The sequence below is a fragment of the Salmo salar genome, chromosome 16 (genome assembly GCF_965601325.2).
Source record: "Salmo salar chromosome 16, fSalSal1, whole genome shotgun sequence".
NCBI lineage: Eukaryota > Metazoa > Chordata > Actinopteri > Salmoniformes > Salmonidae > Salmo > Salmo salar.
The window spans coordinates 56590001-56607630 of NC_138306.1; the positions used below are offsets into that span (position 1 = coordinate 56590001).

Consider the following 17630-nt stretch of genomic DNA (forward strand, 5'->3'; position numbering starts at 1 on the left):
GGCTTGGGAGACATCCTTGAGAGTAAGGGCTCGTCCAATGGGCTGTCCTGGCCTTACACCGCAATTTAAATGTTATACTGTAATCATGATCGGAGTAGCTACGGTTGCAACATTCTGGTAACTTCCCAGGTTTTCCAGAAAGATTCTGGAATCGGGAAGGGAGTGAGCGGGAAATCCAGATTCCTCCAACCAGGATTCCTGGAAAACCTGGGAATTTGGAGAAAGTTACTGGAATTTAGCATCTCTGTAGAGCTAGAGATGGTGTTGCTATTTAGGGTGGAAACCACATCTCAGTCAGAAGTGAACAATCACAATGGAAATCACTAGCTATTCACTCACTGTTCCCCCCCCCCCCCCCCCCCAATGTTTCTCTCTCTCCTGCCCACTTCCTTGGCACTCACAGTCTCCGGTCTCCTTTTTGTCCTCTCTAATCACTTCACACTCTCTCACAAACCTCCTTCAGTCTGTGTGTTAACAGAAGATTGTGTGGATCAGTCTAACTTACTCTCCTTACTTACCCCTCTTGTGACTAATGAGTTTCAATGGCAAATTAGGATGCAAAACAACCAAGCACATGAATTCAACTCAGAGAAGGATTGAAACCAAGACGGTACTTAGTAATAAAACAAGTCTGATTGATATGGACTAACTACTTATATGTTATTTTATTCCTAGTTATATGTACATATCTACCTCAATTACCTGGTACCCCTGCACATTGACTCAGTACTGGTACTCTGTGTATATAGCCATGTTATTACCTGGTACTTCCTGTATATAGCCATGTTATTACCTGGTACTTCCTGTATATAGCCATGTTATTACCTGGTACTCTGTGTATATAGCCATGTTATTACCTGGTACTCTGTGTATAGCCAAGTTATTACCTGGTACTCTGTGTATATAGCCATGTTATTACCTGGTACTTCCTGTATATAGCCATGTTATTACCTGGTACTTCCTGTATATAGCCAAGTTATTACCTTGTACCCCTGCGCATCGACTCAGTACTGGTACTCTGTGTATATAACCATGTTATTACCTCGTACCCCTGCACATTGACTAGGTACTGGTACTCTGTGTATATAGCCATGTTATTACCTGGTACTTCCTGTATATAGCCATGTTATTACCTGGTACTTCCTGTATATAGCCATGTTATTACCTGGTACTCTGTGTATAGCCAAGTTATTACCTGGTACTCTGTGTATATAGCCAAGTTATTACCTGGTACTCTGTGTATATAGCCAAGATATTACCTGGTACTTCCTGTATATAGCCATGTTATTACCTGGTACTTCCTGTATATAGCCAAGTTATTACCTTGTACCCCTGCGCATCGACTCAGTACTGGTACTCTGTGTATATAACCATGTTATTACCTCGTACCCCTGCACATTGACTAGGTACTGGTACTCTGTGTACATAGCCATGTTATTACCTGGTACTCTGTGTATATAGCCAAGTTATTACCTGGTACTTCCTGTATATAGCCATGTTATTACCTGGTACTCTGTGTATATAGCCATGTTATTACCTGGTATTCTGTGTATATAGCCATGTTGTTACCTGGTACTCTGTGTATATAGCCATGTTATTACCTGGTACTTCCTGTATATAGCCATGTTATTACCTGGTTACTCTGTGTATATAGCCATGTTATTACCTGGTACCCCATGTATATAGCCATGTTATAACCTGGTACTCTGTGTATATAGCCATGTTATTACCTGGTACTTCCTGTATATAGCCATGTTATTACCTGGTACAAAGCATGTGAGAAATAACATTTGATTTGATATACAGCAACCTAATCTGCCATTGAAAACCGTACCTGTGTGGTTCTACAACCGTGGTTAGCAGCACTAGTATGTTAGCAGCACCAGTATGTTAGCACCACCAGTATGTTAGCAGCGCCAGTATGTTAGCAGCGCCAGTATGTTAGCAGCGCCAGTATGTTAGCAGCATCAGTATGTTAGCACCACCAGTATGTTAGCAGCACTGGTATGTTAGCACCACCAGTATGTTAGCACCACCAGTATGTTAGCAGCACCGGTATGTTAGCAGCAGCTGTTCAGCTAACACTGAATGAATGATTTAGTCTCTCACAGTGTTTTCCTGTCTCTCACTGTGTTCTCCTGTCTCTCACTGTGTTCTCCTGTCTCTCACTGTCTTCTCTCACTGTTTCTCAACTGTTTCTCTACTGTTTCTCTCTACTGTTTTCACTGTGTTCTCCTGTCTCTCACTGTGTTCTCCTGTCTCTCACTGTGTTCTCCTGTCTCTCACTGTGTTCTCCTGTCTCTCCCTGTGTTCTCCTGTCTCTCACTGGGTTCTCTGTCTCTCCCTGTGTACTCCTGTCTCTCACTGTGTTCTCCTGTCTCTCACTGTGTTCTCCTGTCTCTCCCTGTGTTCTCTGTCTCTCCCTGTGTTCTCTGTCTCTAACTGTGTTCTCCTATCGTTAACTGTGTTCTCCTTTGTCTGTCTCTCTGTCTCTCTCTCTCTCTTTCTCTCCCAGCGTACAAGGGGCCAGCGCTTGGCACTGACGTTGCTGGTTTGAAATGTGTGTTTCTATATTTCTCTACTGGTTCTATATATCTCTATTGTTTCTATATATCTCTACTGTTTTTCTCTCTACTGCTTCTCTCTACTGCTTCTCTCTCTACTGCTTCTATATCTCTTTATTTGTAAAACATTTTATTTCACCTTTATTTCACCAGGTAGGCTAGTTGAGAACAAGTACTCATTTACAACTGCGAGCTGGCCAACATAAAGCAAAGCAGTGCAACAGAAACAACAACACAGACATACACATGGAATAAACAAGCGTACAGTCAATAACACAATAGAAAAAAGAAAGTCTATATACAGTGTGTGCAAATGGCATGAGGAGGTAAGGCAATAAATAGGCCATAGTAGCAAAGTAATTACAATTTAGCAGATTAACACTGGAGTGATAGATGAGCAGATGATGATGAGCAGATGATGGTGTGTAAGTAGTGATGCTGGTGTGCAAAAGAGCAGCAAAGTAAATAAAAACAATATGGGGATGAGGTAGGTAGATTGGGTGGGCTATTTTACAGATGGACTATGTACAGCTGCAGTGATTGGTTAGCTGCTCAGATAGGTGATGTCTAAAGTTAGTGAGGGAGATATACGTTTCCAGCTCCAGCGATTTTTGCAATTCATTCCAGTCACTGGCAGCAGAGAACTGGAAGGAAAGGCGGCCAAAGGAGGTGTTGGCTTTGGGGATGACCAGTGAGATATACCTGCTGGAGCGCGTGCTATGGTTGGGTGCTGCTATGGTGACCAGTGAGCTGAGATAAGGCGGAGCTTTACCTTGCATAGACTTATAGATGACCTGGAGCCAGTGGGTCTGGCGACGAGGGCCAGCCGACTAGAGCATACAGGTCGCAGTGGTGGGTGGTATAAGGGGCTTTGGTAACAAAACTGTGATAGACTACATCCAGTTTGCTGAGTAGAGTATTGGAAGCTATTTTGTAGATGACACCGCCGAAGTCGAGGATCGGTAGGATAGTCAGTTTTACTAGGGTAAGTTTGGCGGCGTGAGTGAGGGAGGCTTTGTTGCGAAATAGAAAGCTGATTCTAGATTTAATTTTGGATTGGAGATGTTTAATATGAGTCTGAAAGGAGAGTTTACAGTCTAGCCAGACACCTAGGTATTTGTAGTTGTCCACATGTTCTAAGTCAGAACCGTCCAGAGTAGTGACGCTAGTCGGGTGGGCGGGTGCGGGCAGCGAACGGTTGAAAAGCATGCATTTTGTTTTGCTAGCGTTTAAGAGCAGTTGGAGGCCGTGGAAGGAGTGTTGTATGGCGTTGAAGCTCGTTTGGAGGTTAGGTACCACAGTGTCCAAAGAAGGGCCAGATGTATACAGAATGGTGTCGTCTGCGTAGAGTTGGATCAGGGAATCACCTGCAGCAAGAGCGACATCGTTGATATATACAGAGAAAAAAGTCGGCCTGAGAATTGAACCCTGTGGTACCCCCATAGAGACTGCCAGAGGTCCAGACAACAGGCCCTCCGATTTGACACACTGAACTCTGTCTGCGAAGTAGTTGGTGAACCAGGCGAGGCAGTCATTTGAGAAACCAAGGCTGTTGAGTCTGCCGATAAGAATGTGGTGATTGACAGAGTCGAAAGCCTTGGCCAGGTCTATGAATACAGCTGCACAGTATTGGCTCTTATCGATTGTTTAGGACCTTGAGCGTGGCTGAGGTGCATCCATGACCAGCTCGGAAACCAGATTGCATAGCGGAGAAGGTACGATGAGATTCTAAACGGTCAGTGATCTGTTTATTAACTTGGCTTTCAAAGACTTTAGAGAGGCAGGGCAGGATGGATATAGGTCTGTAATAGTTTGGGTCTGGAGTGTTACCCCCTTTGAAGAGGGGGATGACCGTGGCAGCTTTCCAATCTTTAGGGATCTCGGACGATACGAAAGAGAGGTTGAACAGACTGGTAATAGGGGTTGCAACAATGGCAACGGATAATTTTAGAAAGAGAGGGTGCAGATTGTCTAGCCCAGCTGATTTGTACGGGTCAAGGTTTTGCAGCTCTTTCAGGACATCTGCAATCTGGATTTGGGTGAAGGAGAAGCTGGGGAGGCTTGGGCAAGTAGCTGCGAGGGGTGCGGAGCTGTTGGCCGGGGTTGGTGTAGCTAGGAGGAAAGCATGGCCAGCCGTAGAGAAATGCTTATTGAAATCTTTGATTATCATGGATTTATCGTGGTGACCGTTTTGCCTGGCCTCAGTGCAGTGGGCAGCTGGGAGGAGGTGCTTTTATTCTCCATGGCAGGATGTTTTTGTGCTGGTCTTTTCTCTCTACTGTTTCTCTCTCTACTGTTTCTCTCTACTGTTTCTCACTACTGTTTCTCTCTCTACTATTTATCTCTACTGTTGCCCTCTACTGTTTCTCTCTATTTCTCTCTCTACTGTTTCTCACTACTGTTTCTCTCTATTTCTCGCTCTACTGTTTCTATTTCTCTCTCTACTGTTTCTCTCTCTATTTCTCTCTACTGTTTCTCTCTCTGTTTCTCTCTACTGTTTCTCTCTCTATTTCTCTCTACTGTTTCTCTCTACTGTTTCTCTCTATTTCTCTCTCTACTGTTTCTCTCTCTATTTCTCTCTACTGTTTCTCTCTCTATTTCTCTCTACTATTTCTCTCTACTGTTTCACTCTACTGTTTCTCTCTACTGTTTCTATTTCTCTCTCTACTGTTTCTCTCTCTATTTCTCTCTACTGTTTCTCTCTCTATTTCTCTCTACTGTTTCTCTCTACTGTTTCTATTTCTCTCTCTACTGTTTCTCTCTACTGTTTCTCTCTACTGTTTCTCTCTCTATTTCTCTCTACTGTTTCTCTCTCTATTTCTCTCTACTGTTTCTCTCTACTGTTTCTCTCTACTGTTTCTATTTCTCTCTCTACTGTTTCTCTCTACTGTTTCTCTCTATTTCTCTCTCTACTGTTTCTCTCTACTGTTTCTCTCTATTTCTCTCTCTACTGTTTCTCTCTACTGTTTCTCTCTATTTCTCTCTCTACTATTTATCTCTACTGTTTCTCTCTGTTTATCTCTACTGTTTCTCTCTACTTTTTTCACTGTGTTCTCCTGTCTCTCCCTGTGTTCTCCTGTCTCTCACTGGGTTCTCTGTCTCTCCCTGTGTACTCCTGTCTCTCACTGTGTTCTCCTGTCTCTCACTGTGTTCTCTGTCTCTCCCTGTGTTCTCTGTTTCTAACTGGGTTCTCCTGTCTCTAACTGGGTTCTCCTATCGTTAACTGTGTTCTCCTTTGTCTGTCTCTCTGTCTCTCTCTCTCTCTTTCTCTCCCAGCGTACAAGGGGCCAACGCTTGGCACTGACGTTGCTGGTTTGAAATGTGTGTTTCTATATATCTCTGCTGTTTCTATATATCTCTCTACTGGTTCTATATATCTCTATTGTTTCTATATCTCTCTACTGTATTTCTCTACTGTTTCTCTCTCTACTGTTTCTCTCTCCTGTTTCTCTCTCTCTATGGTTTCTCTCCCTCTCTACTATTTTTAAGTTTGGCTTTAGGCTGTTTCTTTGTCTGTCCTCTCTACTCTTCGCTCCGTGCTGCTTAGCATCGACAGCAAGTTCTTATAGCTGTACTCTCTGCTGCACCAGATTAATGACTAATCAGTGAGATAATCAAATATTATTTCTTATTGCCCAGGAAAATATTGATCACGACCAATCATGTACACATGTATTCACCAAATCAAGAAGTACATGTGGCATTAGGCAGACTTGCTCCGTGTCCGGAGTTCAGAAAAGGTGACCCTCAGCAGTATGTTTTCAGAACCTCACTCAGCCAGCCGTCGTACAATGGAAAATATTTATAGTGGGCTCCTTATGTAGCCTACAGACTACCGACTGGAGTAGAAGGAAACTGCAAATATGCATTCGGATAATTAACTGTACATTTGAGTAGATTGATTCTCAGATGGAGGTCTGAGTGACAGACTAGGGGCCTTTAAAGCAACACCAGTAAGCTATGCTCATCTTACACTGAGTGACTGATGGAATCTTTCACAGTGTTGTTCACCTGTCTCTCACTCTCTCTCCTCCTCTTCCTTCATTCTGTTTTCTGTTTTTATCTCTCTCAGCGTACAAGGGGCCTCCCTGCAAGGACGTTGCTGGTTTGAAATGTGTGTTAATGTTTCTTAATTTGGCTCTCTGCTGTGTTCATGGCTGTCCTCTGTACGCTTCGCTCCATTACACCTTTAGCAGCACCAGAGTAATGTGTTTATAGCTGTACTCTCTGCAGCACCAGAGTAATGTGTTATTAATAGCTGTACTCTCTGCAGCACCAGAGTAATGTGTTAATAATAGCTGTACTCTCTGCAGCACCAGAGTAATGTATTAATAGTCGATTATTAATTAATTGATTAATGACTAATCAGTGAGATAATCAAAGGTTATTCAAAATGCCAAGGAAAATATATTGATCACGACCAATCATGTACACAAATGTATGTATCAGATCAACAAATACATGTGGCCTTCAGGCAGACTTGCTGTAGATGTCAGCCTGGTTGTCAGTAGCCTATCTGCTAGATAATACCCAAGAGATATTAGATGTATTTCTGGGCTTGGACAGTAGGTGCTGTTCCCGTCTGGTGCTGTAGAGATGCTCTTGTGGACTGGGCTCATATAGCTTTATCGCTGGTATCCAGAGTTCAGGACGGCGACTTACGGCGTTTTAAGGAAATATTTTTACAGTGGCTCTATACGACACCCTTAAACAATTCCCTGAGCTAACAGGAAATGATTCCTTAAGGCAAACACTTAATATATTTTATGCAACCGTGCCCAGCTGTCCTTTTTATCACAGGATATTGGTGTTTTTGCTACTGTGTTTCATACCAGTATTACCAAACAGATGGCCACCAACTTTAGGGAATCAAAAGTGTTACATGTGTCATCTTGACTGACAGTGGCAACAGGAAGGACCCTGACTGGTGATTTGGTCTGTGTGTCGGTATAGCAACACCTACCTACCTGCAGTGCTGAGAATCATTGTTTTCCATAGAAGGTTACATAACACTTTCACTATATTGTGCACTGTGATAAATTCATAGTCTGTGAAATAGATATTTCAGACAAATTCTGAGATTAAAAATCACCTATATTTCAGTGTGATGAATCTATTAGTAAAATCTTGATTGACGAGGAATTTCCTCATCTTATACAGTCCACGGGTATGTTCCAAGTGGCATCGTATTCCCTACACTCTTTGTCCAAAGCCCTATGGGCCATGGTCAAATGTAGTGCACTATATAGGGAATAGGGTGCCACTTGGGACACCCTATGTTCTAAATGCTTATCAATGAGACCTTCCTTCCGCTCTGAAGTATAGTACTGTGGAGAGACCAGGAAGGAAACCACATCCTCTCTCTGAAGTATAGTACTGTGGAGAGACCAGGAAGGAAACCACATCCTCTCTCTGAAGTATAGTACTGTGGAGAGACCAGGAAGGAAACCACATCCCCTCTCTGAAGTATAGTACTGTGGAGAGACCAGGAAGGAAACCACATCCTCTCTCTGAAGTATAGTACTGTGGAGAGACCAGGAAGGAAACCACATCCCCTCTCTGAAGTATAGTACTGTGGAGAGACCAGGAAGGAAACCACATCCTCTCTCTGAAGTATAGTACTGTGGAGAGACCAGGAAGTTAACCACATCCTCTCTCTGAAGTATAGTACTGTGGAGAGACCAGGAAGGAAACCACATCCTCTCTCTGAAGTATAGTACTGTGGAGAGACCAGGAAGGAAACCACATCCTCTCTCTGAAGTATAGTACTGTGGAGAGACCAGGAAGGAAACCACATCCCCCTCTCTGAAGTATAGTACTGTGGAGAGACCAGGAAGGAAACCACATCCCCTCTCTGAAGTATAGTACTGTGGATAGAAACCAGGAAGTTAACCACATCCTCTCTCTGAAGTATAGTACTGTGGATAGAAACCAGGAAGTTAACCATATCCCCCTCTCTGAAGTATAGTACTGTGGATAGACCAGGAAGGAAACCACATCCTCTCTCTCTGAAGTATAGTACTGTGGATAGACCAGGAAGTTAACCATATCCCCCTCTCTGAAGTATAGTACTGTGGATAGACCAGGAAGGAAACCACATCCTCTCTCTCTGAAGTATAGTACTGTGGAGAGACCAGGAAGGAAACCACATCCCCTCTCTGAAGTATAGTACTGTGGAGAGACCAGGAAGTTAACCATATCCCCCTCTCTGAAGTATTGTACTGTGGAGAGACCAGGAAGTTAGCTACATCCCTATCAGTATAGTAGATTTATAGTAGAGTCTTGATGTGTGCTCTTCCCATGATTAACAAAGAATCTCAACCTCAATATGCTGGTCAGGACGTGACAGTCAGTTCTATTTTGTTATCAGTTTTTTGTCGACCTCCGTTTGTATTTCCGTGATCCAGTGATGGATTTACTAACGATTGTTATTTTATTTTTTATTTTATTTTTTACAGTAGCTGTCAGGGCAGTTAGTGATCCTCACTGGCTTTTAGACGTCATTTGATATCCAAAGTAGCAGTGTCTAGGTGCACCCACAGCACTCCTGTCTAGATGGTCTTCTATGGTTCTTCCCATGGTATTTCATCATTAGATTTCATTGATGGAGAGTTTGATATGAGGAAGGAAACCTCTCTAGTAAAGTAGATGGTATTGTGTGTGTTCTTCTCGTGGTATTACATCATTAGATTGATTAAAAAAATTAAAAACGGGTAGTTTGGATCCTCGATGCAGATTTGGTTAATACACAGGAAATGCCTGTTTGATGCATACCATATTTCCTTCATGGGTACTTTGGATCCTGGATGCAGATTTGGTTAATACACAGGAAATGCCTGTTTGATGCATACCATATTTCCTTCATGGGTACTTTGGATCCTGGATGCAGATTTGGTTAATACACAGGAAATGCCTGTTTGATGCATACCATATGTCCTTCATGGGTAGTTTGATATAGACTGAATAGTACTTTCTGCTAACATGTGCGCACTATGCAAACTAACAATCATATTTCCTTTCAGAGTGTTTGCTATTGGTCTGTGGATTGAATAGAGTCAAAGCATGTTGCACCATGTGACAGGGAACTAACCTCGGAGCCTTCAGGAAGGAACATCGGTGTTGAGTTGAGGATGATTCTGAATGGCCTTACTGACTTATAATGATGGATGACAGTGTTGAGTTGGGGATGATTCTGAATGGCCTTACTGACTGATAATGATGGATGACAGTGTTGAATTGAGGATGATTCTGAATGGCCTTACTGACTGATAATGATGGATGACAGTGTTGAATTGAGGATGATTCTGAATGGCCTTACTGACTGATAATGATGGATGACAGTGTTGAGTTGGGGATGATTCTGAATGGCCTTACTGACTGATTATGATGGATGACAGTGTTGAGTTGGGGATGATTCTGAATTGCCTTACTGACTGATAATGATGGATGACAGTGTTGAGTTGGGGATGATTCTGAATGGCCTTACTGACTGATAATGATGGATGACAGTGTTGAATTGAGGATGATTCTGAATGGCCTTACTGACTGATAATGATGGATGACAGTGTTGAGTTGAGGATGATTCTGAATGGCCTTACTGACTGATAATGATGGATGACAGTGTTGAGTTGAGGATGATTCTGAATGGCCTTACTGACTGATAATGATGGATGACAGTGTTGAGTTGAGGATGATTCTGAATGGCCTTACTGACTGATAATGATGGATGACAGTGTTGAATTGAGGATGATTCTGAATGGCCTTACTGACTGATAATGATGGATGACAGTGTTGAGTTGAGGATGATTCTGAATGGCCTTACTGACTGATAATGATGGATGACAGTGTTGAGTTGAGGATGATTCTGAATGGCCTTACTGACTGATAATGATGGATGACAGTGTTGAATTGAGGATGATTCTGAATGGCCTTACTGACTGATAATGATGGATGACAGTGTTGAGTTGAGGATGATTCTGAATGGCCTTACTGACTGATAATGATGGATGACAGTGTTGAGTTGAGGATGATTCTGAATGGCCTTACTGACTGATAATGATGGATGACAGTGTTGAATTGAGGATGATTCTGAATGGCCTTACTGACTGATAATGATGGATGACAGTGTTGAGTTGGGGATGATTCTGAATGGCCTTACTGACTGATAATGATGGATGACAGTGTTGAATTGAGGATGATTCTGAATGGCCTTACTGACTGATAATGATGGATGACAGTGTTGAGTTGAGGATGATTCTGAATGGCCTTACTGACTGATAATGATGGATGACAGTGTTGAGTTGAGGATGATTCTGAATGGCCTTACTGACTGATAATGATGGATGACAGTGTTGAATTGAGGATGATTCTGAATGGCCTTACTGACTGATAATGATGGATGACAGTGTTGAATTGAGGATGATTCTGAATGGCCTTACTGACTGATAATGATGGATGACAGTGTTGAGTTGGGGATGATTCTGAATGGCCTTACTGACTGATAATGATGGATGACAGTGTTGAATTGAGGATGATTCTGAATGGCCTTACTGACTGATAATGATGGATGACAGTGTTGAGTTGAGGATGATTCTGAATGGCCTTACTGACTGATAATGATGGATGACAGTGTTGAGTTGAGGATGATTCTGAATGGCCTTACTGACTGATAATGATGGATGACAGTGTTGAATTGAGGATGATTCTGAATGGCCTTACTGACTGATAATGATGGATGACAGTGTTGAATTGAGGATGATTCTGAATGGCCTTACTGACTGATAATGATGGATGACAGTGTTGAGTTGGGGATGATTCTGAATGGCCTTACTGACTGATAAACGCTTTGCTTGAAGCTTGACGGCATACTTTGGATTTGGCTTGATGTTAGATTGTTTTCTTTCGTGATTAGCGCCTCCAGTTGCACTTGTATGCCCATTCTGCCGTATCTTTTACGCTCGTCTTCTTTTTGTATGGCTTTCTGCACACAGTGCTGCTCTTGTCTTCTTTTCCTTGTGTGTTTCTTACTCGCAGTTAAATGTTCTCTTTGTGTTTCAGATTAGTTTCATGTCTTCTTCTTCTTTCTTCTTCTCTATTTTTCCTTCTCCTCTCGTCCTTTTCTGTCCGCTTCTCTCCGTCTCTCTTACCTCCCTGTCCCTGCGCTAATCCCCACTTCCTACCCCCCCCCCACCACCACCCCCTGTTTCCTCTGTCCCGCCCCCTTCCCCTGACAGACCTATCCGATTTCAAGAACAATAACAATAATCGCCAAGCTGTCAATCAAAAGGATGATCTCTCCACAGTGACCAATGCCATGACGGGGATGAGCCCCTCCCCCTCTCTGTCCGCCCTGTCCAGTCGAGCCGGATCCATCGCCAGTCTTCACGACCGCATCATGTTCAGCCCCGGAAGCGAGGAGGCCATCGAGAGACTCAAGGTGAACTGATCACTTGATTGATTGACAAATTTACAGTTACACATTTTTGTCATTTAGCAGACGCTCTTATCCAGAGCAACTTACAGTAGAGTGCATACATTTCATTACATTTTTTTTTTTTAATTACTGGCCCCTCGTGGGAATCGAACCCACAACCCTGGCGTTGCAAGCGCCATGCTCTACCAACTGAGCTACAGTGGGACACTGTTAATTCATTAATTTATTGATTAAGTCATTTATTACAGTCAGACATAATACCCTCTGTTTCACATATTGAACACTGGAGGGTTCACAACTTTTTGTCATATTTTGGGGGGGATTTCATCAGGAAACGGAGAAGATCATTGCTGAGCTCAATGAAACCTGGGAGGAGAAACTTCGCAGAACAGAAGCCATCAGAATGGAAAGGTGAGTTACTACAACTTCCACATCTCTACTTATAGTATAGATTATAAGGAAAGGCCAATACAGTCTCACAGTATAGATTATAAGGAAAGGCCAATACAGTATTACAGTATAGATTATAAGGAAAGGCCAATACAGTATTACAGTATAGATTATAAGGAAAGGCCAATACAGTCTCACAGTATAGATTATAAGGAAAGGCCAATACAGTCTCACAGTATAGATTATAAGGAAAGGCCAATACAGTCTCACAGTATAGATTATAAGGAAAGGCCAATACAGTCTTACAGTATAGATTATAAGAAAAGGCCAACAGTTTTACAGTATAGATTATAAGGAAAGGCCAATACAGTCTCACAGTATAGATTATAAGGAAAGGCCAATACAGTCTTACAGTATAGATTATAAGGAAAGGCCAACAGTTTTACAGTATAGATTATAAGGAAAGGCCAATACAGTCTTACAGTATAGATTATAAGGAAAGGCCAACAGTCTCACAGTATAGATTATAAGGAAAGGCCAATACAGTTTTACAGTATAGATTATAAGGAAAGGCCAATACAGTTTTACAGTATAGATTGTAAGGAAAGGCCAATACAGTCTTACAGTATAGATTATAAGGAAAGGCCAACAGTTTTACAGTATAGATTATAAGGAAAGGCCAATACAGTCTCACAGTATAGATTATAAGGAAAGGCCAACAGTATTACAGTATAGATTATAAGGAAAGGCCAACAGTTTTACAGTATAGATTATAAGGAAAGGCCAATACAGTCTTACAGTATAGATTATAAGGAAAGGCCAACAGTCTCACAGTATAGATTATAAGGAAAGGCCAATACAGTATTACAGTATAGATTATAAGGAAAGGCCAATACAGTATTACAGTATAGATTATAAGGAAAGGCCAATACAGTATTACAGTATAGATTATAAGGAAAGGCCAATACAGTCTCACAGTATAGATTATAAGGAAAGGCCAATACAGTCTCACAGTATAGATTATAAGGAAAGGCCAATACAGTCTCACAGTATAGATTATAAGGAAAGGCCAATACAGTCTTACAGTATAGATTATAAGAAAAGGCCAACAGTTTTACAGTATAGATTATAAGGAAAGGCCAATACAGTCTCACAGTATAGATTATAAGGAAAGGCCAATACAGTCTTACAGTATAGATTATAAGGAAAGGCCAACAGTTTTACAGTATAGATTATAAGGAAAGGCCAATACAGTCTTACAGTATAGATTATAAGGAAAGGCCAATACAGTCTTACAGTATAGATTATAAGGAAAGGCCAACAGTATTACAGTATAGATTATAAGGAAAGGCCAATACAGTCTTACAGTATAGATTATAAGGAAAGGCCAACAGTTTTACAGTATAGATTATAAGGAAAGGCCAACAGTATTACAGTATAGATTATAAGGAAAGGCCAATACAGTCTTACAGTATAGATTATAAGGAAAGGCCAATACAGTCTTACAGTATAGATTATAAGGAAAGGCCAATACAGTCTTACAGTATAGATTATAAGGAAAGGCCAATACAGTCTCACAGTATAGATTATAAGGAAAGGCCAACAGTATTACAGTATAGATTATAAGGAAAGGCCAATACAGTTTTACAGTATAGATTATAAGGAAAGGCCCATACAGTCTCCGGATCCAAGGAACATGGAAGAATAGAAGACCGCTGCAGGGTTGGGGTCAATTCAAATTAAATTCAGTTAATTCAGGAAGTAAAATGAAATACAAGTTCAATAATTGAAAAAAGGTATTTTATTTTTATTGACTCTTAAATAAGCCAAAAAGGAGAAACTATTTATAAAAAATAAATAAAAAAAATAACATTTTAAATTCAAATCACTTCCTGAATTGACCCCAACCCTGGGCCGTTGTACACCTGTCCGTTCTCTTCCACAGAGAGGCCCTGCTGGCTGAGATGGGCGTGGCTATGAGGGAAGACGGAGGGACCGTGGGAGTGTTCTCCCCCAAGAAGGTAAGACATCAACACATTAACAGACATCATTGAACAGGTCAGCTATTCAGGTTAGGTTTAGGTTAGGGTTAGGTCAGGGTTAGGTTAGGTTTAGGTTAGGGTTAAGTTAGGGTTAGGTTAGGGTTAGATTAGGGTTAGGTCAGGGTTAGGGTTAGGTCAGGGTTAGGTTAAGGTTAGGTTAGGGTTAGGTCAGGGTCAGGGTTAGGTTAGGGTTAGGTCAGGGTTAGGTCAGGGTTAGGTTAAGGTTAGGTCAGGGTTAGGTCAGGGTTAGGTTAAGGTTAGGTTAAGGTTAGGTCAGGGTTAGGTTAAGGTTAGGTTAAGGTTAGGTCAGGGTTAGGTTAGGGTTAGGTTAGGGTTAGGTTAAGGTTAGGTCAGGGTTAGGTTAGGGTTAGGTTAATGATACTTTGCACTAGTGGGAAATCAACAATGGTACGTACCTACAGTGCATTCGGACCTCTTGACTTTTTCCACATTTTGTTACGTTACAGCCTCATTCTAAAATTGATTAAATCATTGTTTTTCCTCATCAATCTACACACAATACCCCAAAATGACAAAGCAAAAACTGTTTTTTCGAAATTTTAGCAAATGTATAAAAAATAACATTTACATAAGTATTCAGACCCTTTACTCAGTACTTTGTTGAAGCACCTTTGGCAGTGATTACAGCCTTGAGTCTTCTTGGTTATGACGCTACAAGCTTGGCACACCTGTATTTGAGAAGTTTCTCCCATTCTTCTCTGCAGATCTGTCAGGTTGGATGGGGGGCGTTGATACACAGCTATTTTCAGGTCTCTCCAGAGATGTTTGATCGGGTTCAAGTCTGGGCTCTGACTGGGCCACTCAAGGACATTCAGAGACCAGTCCTGAAGTCACTCCTTCATTGTCTTGGCTGTGCGCTTAGGGTCGTTCTCCTGTCGGAAGGTGAACCTTCGCCCCAGTCTGAGGTCCTGAGCGCTCTGGATCAGGTTTTCATCAAGGATCTCTCTGTACTTTGCTCCGTTCAGCTTTCCCTCGATCCTGACTAGTCTCCTAGTCCTTGCTGCTGAAAAACATCCCCACAACATAATGCTGCCATCAACATACTTCACCGTAGGGATGATTCCCGGTTTCCTCCAGACGTGACGCTTGGCATTCAGGCCAAAGAGTTCAATCTTGGTTTCATCAGACCAGGGAATCTTGTTTCTCATGGTCTGAGAGTCTTTAGGTGCCTTTTGGCAAACTCCAAGTGGGCTGTCATGTGCCTTTTACTGAGGAGTGGCTTCCGTCTGGCCACTCTACCATAAAGGCCTGATTGGTGGAGTGCTGCAGAGATGGTTGTCCTTCTGGAAGGTTCTCCCATCTCCACAGAGGAACTCTGGAGCACTGTCAGAATGACTATTGGGTTCTTGGTCACCTCCCCGACCAAGGTCCTTTTCCTCTGATTGCTGGGCAGCCAGCTCTAGGAAGAGTCTTGGTGGTTCCAAACTTCTTCCATTTAAGAATGATGGAGGCCACTGTGTTCTTGGGGACCTTCAATGCTGCAGAAATGTTTTGTTACCCTTCCCCAGATCTGTACCTCATCACAGTCCCGTCTTGGAGCTCTACGGGCAATTCCTTCGACCTCATGGCTTGGTTTTTGCTCTGACATGCACTGTAAGCTGTAGGACCTTATATGGACAGGTGTGTGCCTTTCCAAATCATGTCCAATCATTTGAATTTACCACAGGTGGACTCCAATCAAGTTGTAGAAACATCTCAAGGATGATCAATGGAAACAGGATGCACCTGAGCCCAATTTCGAGTCTTATAGCAAAGGGTCTGAATACTTATGTAAATAAGGTATTTCTGTTTTTTATTTTGAATACATTTGCAAAAATGTAAAAAAAAACAGTTTTTGATTTGTCATTATGGGGTATTGTGTGTACATTGATGAGGACATTTTTTTTTAAATACATTTTTGAATAAGGCTGTAACGTAACCGAATGTGGTAAAAGTGAAAGGGTCTGAATGCTTTCCAGAATACACTATATGTTCTTGAATGAGCCTTCTATGGTGCCTCACATGCTGTCACAGAAGTGTTCAATGGAAAAGATAGGAAGTACTCCCTCTAGGATTTATTTAACTCTACGGACTTGGATATCCTCGATATTTTCAGTGGTTGAGCAAGTTAAAATAGACTTGAATAGAATATGTTTTATTTTGATGCGTTATTAATGTTGATTTACTTCCAAGCCCTCGTCATCAGAGCAGAGCAGAAAGCCCGAGGCTGTGTTCATTGACACAGTAGGGCTGTTCTCACCCAATGAGGTTGGTCCCTCTGAAGTGTCCAATCTCCCATACTGGATGCTCTGCTCTGTCTGGAGACTCCTACTCCTACTCTCCTCTGAGTGTTTCACTAGACTGTGACCTTTACATATCCTTCTGCTTCAACTCTCTTGATTCCTCGTTCCGTTTGATTAATAAAGAGAGCATGTATCAACACAGCCCATATTAAAACGTTGGAAATGTGTATACTTTATACCTATCCAGACGTTTTCAGATCTGCACACATTGAAGGGCTAAGGCCAAGAGAATTGGGATAGGGTGTGCCTTTCCCTGATATGCCCTCCATCTCCCATCTCAGCCTGTATACATAAGTCTCTCTAGCTTTAATTGGAACCTGACTGTTATGTACAGCTTTACAGCAGGGGAGGAGATCAAACAACCGTTTCCTTTTTCATTAAGTTAAGGATTTTGATTAATTTAGTCTTCTTCTCCTTTAATCTACTTCATTATTCCAAGCAAACAAAGTCGTTAGCATACACTCTGCGTCAAGCTTCAAGCAGCAGAGTGATGAGAAGCAAACACATTCAGTATATTTATGAAGATTTATAGCATTTGTGTTTCCTAGTTCGCCACAGCTGTTGTTTTGATGGGTATAAATGACTCACACAGAGAGGCTGTAAATCCCATGGGTGTCTGGCTATTTTGCATTTCTTTAAACTCCTCCTCATCTCCTACCTAAAGAGGGAGCCTCTGGGTTCTGTCCACAATGGCACCCTAATCCCTACATAGTGCATTATATATAGAATAAGGTTCCATTTGGGTTCAATTTGGGACTCATCCTCTGTGCTTCTCTACAGGCACCAGATCTATAATTGAGTGGTGTTTTTATTCAGTTCATTCTAAAGCTGACATATGGAATTGTTTTAAGATGGCCATACTATGGACCATTTAGCAAATTCTGAATTTTAGGGCCCC

The 17630-nt window shown here is 41.9% G+C and overlaps 1 protein-coding gene across 11 annotated transcripts in view; it reads left to right on the forward strand.

Moving 5' to 3' along the window:
• The window catches only part of LOC106573836 (kinesin-like protein KIF1A), a 160854-nt gene that overhangs the window by 65486 nt on the left and 77738 nt on the right, over nucleotides 1-17630 (forward strand). For all 11 annotated transcript variants that reach the window (XM_045697444.2, XM_082962789.1, XM_082962787.1 and 8 more), the window contains exons 12-15: nucleotides 1-22; nucleotides 11867-12000; nucleotides 12329-12408; nucleotides 14333-14408. The exon at nucleotides 1-22 is cut by the window's left edge and continues 121 nt beyond it. In XM_045697444.2, coding sequence (XP_045553400.1) covers nucleotides 1-22; nucleotides 11867-12000; nucleotides 12329-12408; nucleotides 14333-14408 — 312 coding nt within the window. The remainder of the gene's footprint in view (nucleotides 23-11866; nucleotides 12001-12328; nucleotides 12409-14332; nucleotides 14409-17630) is intronic.